The sequence below is a fragment of the Furipterus horrens genome, unplaced genomic scaffold (assembly GCF_987537825.1).
Source record: "Furipterus horrens unplaced genomic scaffold, mFurHor1.1.pri manual_scaffold_5, whole genome shotgun sequence".
Taxonomy (NCBI): Eukaryota; Metazoa; Chordata; class Mammalia; order Chiroptera; family Furipteridae; genus Furipterus; species Furipterus horrens.
The window spans coordinates 11507394-11519595 of record NW_028327175.1 but is presented as its reverse complement, the minus strand read 5'-3'; the positions used below and the strand labels follow the sequence as shown (position 1 = coordinate 11519595).

At 40.4% G+C, this 12202-nt stretch overlaps 1 protein-coding gene across 1 annotated transcript in view; it reads left to right on the top strand.

The window, feature by feature from the left end:
• The window catches only part of SPEF2 (sperm flagellar and cilia associated 2), a 154156-nt gene that overhangs the window by 21111 nt on the left and 120843 nt on the right, over nucleotides 1-12202 (top strand). Inside the window, exons 5-7 of the mRNA XM_090276176.1 lie at nucleotides 637-701; nucleotides 4511-4697; nucleotides 11143-11331. Of these exons, the coding sequence (XP_090132302.1) occupies nucleotides 637-701; nucleotides 4511-4697; nucleotides 11143-11331 (441 nt within the window). The remainder of the gene's footprint in view (nucleotides 1-636; nucleotides 702-4510; nucleotides 4698-11142; nucleotides 11332-12202) is intronic.

The following is a 12202-nucleotide window of genomic DNA, read 5'->3' as shown; positions in this document are numbered from 1 at the left end:
TTCTTTAATATTCAAAAAACCCTGTGCTTGGATGCTAAAAAATGTTACCCACAGAGGCTTTCTTCTGACCCCATTTTAGTAAAGTACATAATTCTTATATTTACCAGTGTTGATTAAATTTTACTAATAAGAAGTGCAGTAGACAGAGGCAGAACTAAAATGAATTTTCAGAGAGCAAATTAATAGTGTAAATAAGGTAGCATGAGAAATGTTTAAAATACCCAAGATGGTGATTTTTAAACATAGATTTATATCCAAAAATGGTTATGCTCGTTTAAAAAATTTCAATTAAAAATGCCAACTCTGACAAAAAAAAGCTTTAAACAAAAAAATTATGTCCCAATTCTTTGATAATCTTTATTCTTATTAAATGCCTTTGATGCAGTTTCAGAGCTAAAAGTGTGAAATGAGTGATTCAGATTAGGCAATTTTCATATTATTTTAACTATATTTAGCCTGGAGCTGAAGTAGCAAATCAGAATTATAAAAATATGTTGAAGTTCAGCTTTTCATATCTCGCCTCTGAATTACCTTGAATTAGCAGTGCATGTCACCTCATAAACTTGAATAAGTACGGTAAATGAAGATTTTCAAAGATTTTTGGAGGCAGAACACTGATAATGAATTTTTTTTAAGGATGTGGCCCAAGAGATTAAGAAATTCGAAGCATTACTGAAAAAGGATCTCCAGGCCAAAGAAAGGTGAGTTGTGAACTATTTTAAGAATCACAAAACTACATTCTTTTCTACCTGTAAGTTTTGAATATTTAGAAATCGCTTACCTGGAATAGGTGTGCCAAAGATCTGTTCACTCGGTAAATCTTCATTATGAGAGCATATGAAAGAAGACAAGTGATTTAAAGTGCAGATCAATTGTTCACTAACAACTTTTGTAAAGTTCAAGCGGGATAGTGACCGTTTGCAGTTAAATTATTTTTCTATGCTCTGCTGACTCTCCAAAGTTCACATGCATCTCTTAAATGCTCACCAAAATTGTTTCAGGTTTGAATTTGTCACAGTAAAACCTTTATTAGACTCGAGTTGGTTTCTCCCATGTTAGTTTGCTGACCAAACGTCACTAAATCAAGTCAGTGACTTTATTGCAAAAGTGCCTGATTAATGGGCTTAATTTGCTCAAAAACAAAGATATCCTAATAGGGGATCTTTGACTCACAGAAAATAATTGACTGGGGACTACATACATAGGGGCAACTTGAGTTTTACTGTTTGGCTTTTTGTTTGTTTTTTACATGGAAAGTACCAAAGTCTACTCTTTTACAATTTATAGACTGTGAAATAAATCTTAGTTAAAGAAGAGAGATGCAAATGATATGCTTCATTCCCATATTAACATTTCTGAAAGAAGGAAATAGAGTCAGATGAGGAGGAGTAAGATAAAGCTAGAAAACGAAATGGTGAGGAAGTCAGGTACGGCAGGGAAATAAAGCAAGATGAATGCATACAGCACCCTTCCTCCCACCGTCTGCAGGGACTCCTGATGCCCTACTCTGATCCCCACTCCCATTTCTCAGTGCTTCCCCTGACTCCTTAAGAAAACACAATCCATGCCCACCCACCCAGGTAGCTACCACTTGAACCCCACCACATCGCCTGACGTTGGCCTGTGAAACCACAGGATTCCTTCCAACTTCCACTTATGTGCCAGCCACATGTCCTGGAGTAATAAACAGATGCTATCCACCAGAGTGACCATCTTAAGATATTGAGATACTTTGTTACTTTTGGAGGAACGGCCATCTCTGTAGCCCCATGGCCGACCCCCTTTCCCAGGACCCCACACAGTTTAACCAGCAGAGGTATTAACACCAGCACAGCACCACACTCGTAACACAAGCGGGCTGCTGGGGCCCTGGCCGGCTGGCCTGTGTTCTGGACATCAGGCAGCAAGAGAGGCTGAATTAGCCACCTCCAGTCTTGAATAACTCCTTCTAGGAGCCTTCCCAGAAGTTCACATGCCAGTTCTGCTTACATCTTATTGGCCAAATTCAGTCACACAACCATACCTAGCAGAATGGGAGGCTGGGGAATGGGAGGGAAATAGCAGTGTCCATCACAGTCCTTTCTCTTTGGGAGCCTCCTCTTGACCTTGCTAGAGATTCCCCACTGGAGACCATACATATGATGCCCTCACTTCCCAGGGGACAGGATAGGGCCTGGGCAGTCAGAGTCCCTGGACCTTCACCTCTCCCGAGACCAGCCTCAGCAGAGACTGGAAATCCTTCCAGTGTGCCCCACAAAGAGCATCTTCTCTAATAGCCCTAAAATGAAAAAGGGTGGGAAGCACTGGTCTAGAGCAAACTTTTAACGAGAGCAAAGGCTGTGGTCCAGTCTGAGTTCTTAGCTTAGAACCAAGCATGTTCTGGGCTTGTTGAGAAACTTCTGATAGGGTAACCCCGGGAGCCGTTGCCCTTTTGACAGCCAGCTCCTGAAGCAATTCCTCAAGGGTGTGACCTCCAAGGGCATCTTTTTTCTTTTGTGGAAAAATAACATGATGTCTCAGTGTGAGCAACACAAGAGTTCCATGGCTACTTTTTCTCCACTGGTACAAGTTCCTCATTTTTTAAGACAAAGAATAAATGCTCTCTGCTGTTTGTATCTATAGCTGAGGTTGCTGGCTGCTGCAGAGCAACATTTGGATTCACACATTTCCTTTAGGCTCTTCCTAGCAACTGCTTTTTTTATATTTACAAATATGTAAGCACATAGTAACTCTGAGGGGGCCTGGCAAGCAGACAGATATAAAGAAAATATAATTACTGCCCTCAGTAAGTCCATCTCTATTAAAATGAGTATTGATTCAAGAAGGTATCATGTAGCTTTGTTCAGGCCTTTATTGTAATCAGACAGCAGATGGATGGGTGGACAGATGGACAGACTGTCTGATAAATAACAGAGGAGAAATATGTCAGGTGTGTTACTGGTAGCATAAATAAATGTTCAAAGAGCTATTAACCTATGCTCAATCCAGGGAAAAATCTTTTGAACAACACATTTATGTAAAAATATAATAAGAATTTTGATGAATGGTCTAAAAATTTACACCACATAATTTTCATAAGCACTTAACTATTATACTGAATTTTAATAAATAAATAGGACTAAACGTAGTCTTCAATATTACTGAGGCTTTGATAGCTACTCAATTTCTCCTCAATACTCTCAGTGACAGAATACAATGGAAGGTTGAGCCCCAGCCAATAAAATAACCAGGATTTTAGTGTGTGGTTTTAAAAATTATATTACACTTGTATAGTGCTTCTTAATATAGCATTTGAAATTCAGCAGACATTAATTACATGTTGGGCATACTAGGCACAAATACAGACAGGAGTAAAATAGAGTATTTCTCTTATGAGCTCATAGTTCAGCTGGCAGCAGCAAACCTAAAAATAATGCACTATAAACATGTGATTATTACCTCATTAAACATGAATTAACTATGGTTTTATAAGAATACAAGAGTATTCTCTCTATATGAGAAGTGATGAGTATTTAGTTCTTAAACACAAAAATAGCATGTCCTTGTCTTTTCAATAAAATTATGTTCTATTTTAAAATAATAACATAAAAAACTAATTATTCATGACATTAAAATTCATTATTTCTTGGCGAGTCACATTATATCTTGTACTATTATATTGCATTGTTTATTATTTTAAAGAAGTATGTGGACGAGGATTGATTATTTGATCCTCACAGACATAAAAATATACCTGTTACTTGTAAAGATAACTTTTGAATGAATCTATAAATTCTCTTCCAACCACCATCTGTCTCACTGAATTAAGTGTCTTCCCGATCCTTTAATGTTGGACATGAGGTAGGACAAAAGCCCCTTGGTTCTCCAGGACTTGGGTGAAAAGCTAGGTCAGACCCGTGCCTGTGAGTGTGGCATGATGAGCAAGTCACCTTTCAACTGCTGATCTCCCAGGAAGAGCTGGGTCGCCGCCCTCAGCAGAGCCATAGCGGCTGGGAGTTCACCGAGCAGCTTGCATGTGCGTAGGTGAGAGAACGGTAGTGCATGGGGCCATCTCAGAAGTACTGTGTCCTGACATTAGTGTCCCTGTGCAGCCCTTGTGGAGAGGGACGCCTTCCCTGACACTTGGGTTATCAATACTGTGCTACCGTTGACTCAAAAAAGGGGAAACAAGAAGCCAAGAGCAAGCAGGAAGAAGAGGGAGAAACATCCAGAATGTCTGGGTAGCAGGAAGATCATGAGAAGTGAAAGAACAGGGTGCTGATGAGCCTTGAGAGAAGGCTGTGTATGCCAAGGACCCCGCAGGGACAGAGTCTAGGAAAGCGGGACAGGCAATGGAATCTACTGGCAAGTGTCACACTGACGTTCTAATATTTTTCGCTTGAATACGTATATTAATAAATTAACAGAGTACTCAAGGGACTTCTTCTGAGTTCTTCCCCTATGGTCAGAAGTAGTGAGTGGCCTGTGATTGCATTATTTTTTTAACCTAAAACAAAACTATTGTCCTCAGCGCATCCAAGCCTTCTTTGGATACAGCAGCCCAGACAACTGCCGATTTGTTAAACACTTACTCGGATGATGAATATATTAAAAAAATCCAAAAGCGCCTCCAAGAAGATGCTTTTGCACGAGAGCAAAGGGAGAAAAGACGGCGGAGACTGTTAATGGATCAGTTAATAGCCCATGAGGCACAAGAGGTAAGATATTTAGATGCTGGTTAAATGATAGTGTTGGAAATTTTACAAAATGCAGTCTTTTATATACACGCTATCTGTGCGTATATATGTATCTTCTGTATGTTGTATCTGCCACTATGACCAAAATGTCAATGGGACATCCTCACATAATAGTAACAAGTATACTCAGAAAGCCCTGGCTGGTTTAGCTCAGTGGATGGAGCGTCGGCCTGCGAGCTAAGTGTCGCTGGTTCGATCTTCCAGTCAGGGTACATCAGAGAAGGAAAACTCTGACACCAAAAAACCTCCGCTGCCTTGCAGCATACCTCTTCAGGGGAAAGGCTAAGGGAGTAAACCCCGACAGAAAATCCGGAGCCGGAGTCCCTAAGGCGGTTTGATGTTGTAGTCAACACCGGCAACTCCTGCGGCGCACCTGAACCCAAGCTGTATCGACTCCGTCTTTCCCTTGGACCCTTCAGCTGCGAAGAGAGGGGGGGTCTGCTGCATGGGCAACAGCAGACCCTCCGTATTACCCTGCCCAGGCTCTGTAGCTTCAGCTTCACGGGAGAGGACACTCCAGCGTCATCGCAAGATGTCGATTCAACACGGGAGGAGACAGATACCGTGTCACTCCCGAGTCGGACTGCACAGCCATTCTCGGAGGTGCAGATAGACTCTTAAGAAGCTACACCATCGTCTCTCGAGACGAACGGCTGCCGACGATACTCAGAAAAAAAAAGACTTAATAAAACATTTACTAAATATTCTAAAATCTGCTGATGGTCGTACAGCACTGTGAGTGTTCTGAATTTTACACTTTAAAATGGTTGAAATGGTAAGTTTTATGTTTTGTATATTTTACCATAATAAAAAATACTGGTAAAAAAGAATCTAAGAACTATTGTTAACTATACGTTATCTATTGTTAATTTTAGAAATAAAAAGGAATGTTTACCCCAGTTTTATTGAGACATAATTGACACATAAAAATTGGATATATTTAAGGTATACAATGTGTGTGTGTGTGTGTGTAGTAAAATGATTGCCATAATCAAACTAATTAACATGTCCATTACCTCACATAGTTACCATTTTTTCTGTTTGATGAGAACACTTAAGGTCTAGTTTTGTAAGTTAAACTTCTTTAGATTCCATACATGTGAGATCATGCAGTATTTGTCTTTCTGTGTCTAATTTATTGCACTTAGAAAAATGTCCTCCAGGTCCATCCATGTTGTCACAAGTGGCAGGATTTCCTTCTTTTTTAAGGCTGAACAATATTTCATTGTGTATATATACACCATATTTTATCTCTTCATCCACTGATGGACACTTAGGTTGTTTCCATATCATGGGTATTGTGAATAATGCTTCAATGAATGCAGGGAGTGCAGATATCTTTTTGAGATACTGATTTAATTTCCTTTTGGATATATGTACCCAGAAGTGGGATTGTTGAGCCATATGGTAGTTTTATTTTAAATATTCTGAGGAAGCATGACACTGTTTTCATGTTGGCTTTACCAATTTATATTCTCACCAACAGTTTACAAGGGTTTTCTTTTCTCCACGTTCTTGCCAACACTAGTTATCTCTTTTTTTTCTTGATAATAGCCATTCTAACAGGTATGAGGTAATACCTCGTTGTGACTTTGATTTTTATTTTCCTCATGAATAACAGTGTTGAGCACCTGTTGGCCATTTGTACGTCTTCTTTTGAGAAATGTCTACTCAGCTTCTTTGCCCATTTTTAAATAGAAATATTATTTGTTATTTTTGCTATTGAGTTGTTCTAATTCCTTAAATATTTTGGATATTAACCAAAATATATAATTTGCAAATATTTTCTTCCTTTCAATAGGTTGGCTTTTTACTCTTTTGATTGACTCTTTTGCTGTGCAAAAGCTTTTTATGTAGATGCAATTTCCCTTGCCTGTTTTTGCTTTTGTTGGCTCTGCTTTTGGGTCATATCCAAAAAAAAAAAAAAAAAAAAAAAAAACCATTGCCTAGACCAATGTTAAGAGGTTTTTTTGCATATATTTTTTGTTTAGTGGATTTTTAGTTTCAGGTCTTATTGGTAAGTCCATAATCCATTTCGAGTTGACTTTTGTATATGGTGTGAGATAAGGGTGTATTTTTATCCTTCTGCATGTGGCTATCCATTCTCCCCAGAACCATTTGTTAAAGAGACTGTACTTTCCCCACTGTGTAGCCTTTGCAGCCTTCTTGAAGATCAGTTGACTGTACATGTGTGGATTTATTTCCCAGCTCTCTATTCTGTTCCATTGATATATATGTCTGTTTTGATTCCTGCAGCTTTGTAATATATTTTGAAATCAGGGAGTGTGTTGCCTACAATTCTATTCTTCTTGCTCAAGATTGCTTTGGCAACGTGGAGTCTTTTATGGTTCTGTATGAATTTTAAGATTCCTCTTCCATTTCTGTGAAAAGTTACATTGGAATTTTGATAGTGATTGCATTGAATCTGTAGATCACACTAAATTTCTTCAAGTGCTATTTTTCCTGCATCTGTTGATGTGGAAAAGGGAACTTTTTAAAATGAAAACAACATGGGAAAGTTGTTCATCCTCTCACCTTATTCCTTGGTCTGCTCCAGTGCTCTCAAAGTGCGGTTCAGGACCAGCAGCGTCAGCGTCCCTGGAGACCCCATCTCAAACTTGAGGAATTAGAAACTCAAGTCACAGCTCTGGGCTGGGGCCCAGTCGTCTGTGTTAACAGGCCCTCTGGATCATTCTGTACAACCATATTTGAGAATCACTGGTCAGCTCTTACTTTGAACTCTTACTTACTGAACCTCTCCTACACCCCGGGTACTTGGGGTACAGCAGTGAACAGAACGGTGAGAAACTTCCTTTCACAGAGGTTGCGGTTTAGGGCAGGAGCTATAAACAGGCAACTGCCTCAGGGTGAGGAGGTGCAATGAAGGTGTCAGGAGGGACAGGTGACACATGGGAGGGAGTCCAGCCCTGGCTGGGTCCAGAGATGGCCTCTGGAGGACAATAGCAGAGAAGCCCGAGGAAGGATCAGGAGTTAGCTAATTGAGGTGGGAGTGATTGTAGTGGGGTTGGGCTGTGGGTCAGTTTCCAGCAGAGGCCAAAATGGGGGAAATTAGAGCGTGTTTCCAGCACTTTACTCAGAAAACAAATATGTCATCTGGAAGGGGTCACCAGAGGCCAAATCAATGAGCCTTGTCTGCTATGCAAAGGGAAATAGGAGGATATATTGTGAGGGGACCAAGAGTGACAAGGTCAGATTTGCTCTTAGATCTCCCACCCCCACCCCCCACTTTAGTTTTGAGAGTAGATTGCGAGAGGGCAAAACAAGCTCTAGCTGTTGCTATAATCCAGGTAAGACATTATCGTGCTTTAAATTGGGTGATGGCAATGAGGGTAGAGAGAAGTGGCCTCGGGAGCTATTTTAGGAGTAAAATCAATAGGACTTAACAATTCATTAGACATGAGTGAATGAAAAAGTAGGACAAACGATGAGCTGGGTGGATGGAGGTGTCATTTGCTGTGACAGGGACAGTGATAGAGGAACAGACTTGAGGAAGGAGGTGATTTGGGTTGTGAATGTCAACAGGACCAACCTGTGCGCCTAAGATACAAAAGGCCTTTTGAAGATACTTCTTGTATTCACCTAACTACAGCTGGCCTGCTCAGTGGTTTTGTTAACTGAAGGGAAGTACAGATTTTGTATAAGTAAGAAGTAAAACTATCCATGGGTTTACTCCTTTCTTAGAGAAAAATTCAAAGAATAACTTTGCCATCACTTTGTGCTAAAATGTTATTTCTCACTTCGGATTCACATATATCTTTACCCAGTCATCTTGATCGCCTTTCTTTTAAATTAGAAGAACTACGAATTTTGAAAATTAAAGGATCAAAAAGTATATTTTAAAATAACTGCCTATTTCAAATTTAGTTAACTAGCAGTGGAACTTTGAACACACTTTCATTTATGTTACACACTTGTCTTGTTAGCTGCTAGATTTTTTCTTTCTAACTTCCTTTTCATAATCTAGGCCTGATATTTACCTGGAAAATGGGTAACTAAAAGAGCCTTGAATACTTAGCTTTCAGGTCTTTCCTGCAGTGCCTCCTTCCTGCAAGGGCAGGGAGCAGAGAAAGCTCCTAGCTCCAGCCCATGCGAGAGGCAGAGGGCCTGGCAGTCCAACTGAGCATGTTTGGACTGGGTACCTGTCTAAACCTTCTCCAGATATGGTTAACGTAATTAAAAGAGAAATGTGACTTCCGTTACCTTTTACTTTATTGATTTCAGATATGGAATATTTATTCAATGTTATGGGTTAAATAAATACCTATAAACTACCCTGAGCACCGAACCATAACATATCATTCTATTAGAAAATATATCCCACATTTCAATGACACTTTTTTTGGGAAAAAAGTCTATTTCTAAACATGAACTACTTGTTCAAAGAAACAAAAAATCTAAATATTTTCCACTCAACTTTGGGGTGCAGGTCTTCATACACTTGATAATATTTCATGATGAAGCTTCATATATATGGCATTGACTCAGCCCTTCAACAATTTTCTTTTTTTCTAAATCATAATGTGCTGTTATCCAAACAATGATCAAAATATATCTGCCCAATTCAGTTATGACAATATCTCATCTTGACAAGTTAATTGCCTTACCCTAGAAACACAGCCAAATGCAGAATATAACCTATATTAAGTATATAATTCTTTTGGAATAATAAATCAGTTATAGTTTTAAAAATATGGTTGTGACCTGTGCCTTCTGTGTCCCAAACCGCTATGTGGTCGGCAGTTTGAGCCGGCCCCCTGTGCTGTCCCCCTCTGGGGTCGGACAGCCTCACTCAGAAGACTGGGCAGTTGGTGGGCTGGCTGCGGCTGCCTCACTTTAAGAGCTTCTTCAGGGCCAGGTGCGATGACCATTGCCTCTCTCTCTATGGCAGATACATTTCCTAGCAGACCAAAATATGTGGTGGCAGTGGCAGGGGTCACAAGAAAGTCAGACCCCAAGGTCTGTGTTGTGTTTTGGCTTTTTTGCTAATGACTCATTAGTCAGTTTATGTCAACAATCACCCCAAACCCCATACTTAAGGAATAGAGAAATATATTTTACTTCTGTAGGATAATATTGCAAAGCTACGGATGAAGAAAACTGAAGAACTTGTGGCCATGTTTACATTCTGCCTCACTGTCACCATTGGCTCGCAAAAGGAAACAAATGATTAACACTAAAGCTTCTAGAATCCTATAATTAGATGAGACATAGCTTTCAAAGTTGTTCATGATTTTATTTTTTTTTATCTGCTACATGTTACTCAACAGAAAAAAGTTTCATATTTACTTTCAGTTGAACTTTTACTTAATTGACATTTTTATATAATTCCCAGGTTGAAGTTTTGACATTTACCACAGTGTTTTTTGGTATTTATGTCCTGATTCTGAAAATATAAACAGTATTTCTCCCATAATCTCACAGTGGGAGAGATGTGAAATCGTGTCATTAATGATGTGAGATTTTCTTCTTAAATAATTGGATTTTCGAGCGTTAAATGGACAACTCCAATTCTTGGGTAGTCTTCTAAATGCTCCCCCTTGAGAACTTTAATTACCTCCTCCTTCCACAGGATGTCTCTGTTTAGACAAGTGAGAGAGCTTTAAGGGGCTCTGGAGATGACCTTCCTTCTAAGCGCCTCATTTTACCTGTCCAGAAAGAGGCTCTGAAAATCTGAGTTACTTGCCCGGGACAGGCAGCCAATCTGTGGTGAAAAGGAGGCTGCAGAGGCCAGGGCCTCTGGTTCCCAGCTTACTGCTTTTCCCACTGTTCACTCACTGCGTCCTCTTTAATCCTCATAGAGAGCCAGGAGAGTGCATCTACTTTCTCTCTCAGATTGCAGCCATGAAAATGTTCGAACACAAGCAGTAGGTGATCTCCCCTTAGCCTTACCTCCCATCCTCCCATTCTATCAGATTTTTGCTATTCCTCACATAGGTATTGAAATGTCCCCACTGGGAATTAATCAGATCTGTCATCTTCGGCCGGACAGTGTCATCATTTACATTAAGAGGACATATAGCACAATTCCACATTTCTGTAAACATTCTCGTAAATTGAGAATTATGTCCCTTGCTTATAAAACCTTGAAAACAATCACCAAATTTACTTTTATTGAATTTTAAAGGAGATAATAATCCACTTAAAATAATTGGGAGTTACAAAACTTGAATGCCTCTTCTAGATATCAAAAGTATACAACCTTTGTTGGAAATTCTTTTATTTTTATGACTTGATTTTTGCCATGTTTCAATTTAAATCCAAGGGCAGACATAGATGCAGATGACTTCTGTGCCTTTTACACGCTAGTCACGTACAGACGCCTTAGCCCAGTGGGGGACCTGGGCATGGCCTTGACGGTAACCCGCCCCCCCAATGGTGTTCCCAGGAGGCGTACCGGGAGGAGCAGCTGATCACCCGGCTGATGCGGCAGTCACAGCAGGAGCGCAGGATCGCCGTGCAGCTCATGCACATGCGCCACGAAAAGGAAGTGCTGTGGCAAAACAGGATTTTCAGAGAAAAGCAATATGAGGAAAGACGACTAAAAGAGTTCCAGGACGCTCTCGATCGAGAAGCGGTAAACAATCTCTCCCTTACAAATCTTTCTAAGGCTACTTTTGAGTCTTTCTGCCAAGTCAAGGTTAACAAAGCAGTGGATGTAGGTTGCCCGTCACCAAATAGGAGGTCACTTTCTATGGTCCCTATGTTAGCTTCCCATTCTCATGTTTGTATAACTGCATTGACAGCACACTTAGCATCTACATCCCGCGCTCTTTCCCTTTAGTCTTGATTCTCCCGCTGTTTCACGCCCACCACCAGTCCTTACACCTGCATGGACACTGATCTCAAGTGTCTTCTTCCAGCTGAACTATCTGGATAGTTGTTCCATTCCTCTTTCTTGGACAAGAGTAAAGCATGGATGGAGTGCCCCTTGCCTACTTTAGAAATCGTGCATTTAGCTCATCTAAGTGTCTATTTGAAGAATACATTTGCTTCACAAGCCCAGTTAACTTGGTGCACAGTAGCAAGGCAGCTTTAGCCAGATGGGTCTCACTGTAATGAGAAGCATTATCCACCTTTAACTGGGCTTGAACTGGCTTCAGAGGGTTGGGACACTCAGACCCGCTGCAGACTCAGAGACCAGGCGTGGGAGGTGCTGAAGCACCTGAAAAAAAAAAAAATGACATGCCTTTCTCTCCTCTGATTACCTTTTCCTAAAGCTGAGGACGCTGCCTCTCTGGCACCCCTCCCTTTGAGATGGCTGATTTCACGGTCTGAATGTGTCCCCTCCCCATCCACAGTGGCTAGTGCATAAATAGGAACCAAATAAATGAATGTAGAATCTGTCAAGGGAACACTGTCACCTTTACTTTCTGGTATTATTCACTAAATTAAACAAAACATATTTTATTCCCCACAGCATTTATCGGTCTACTGCTTCACTCTTG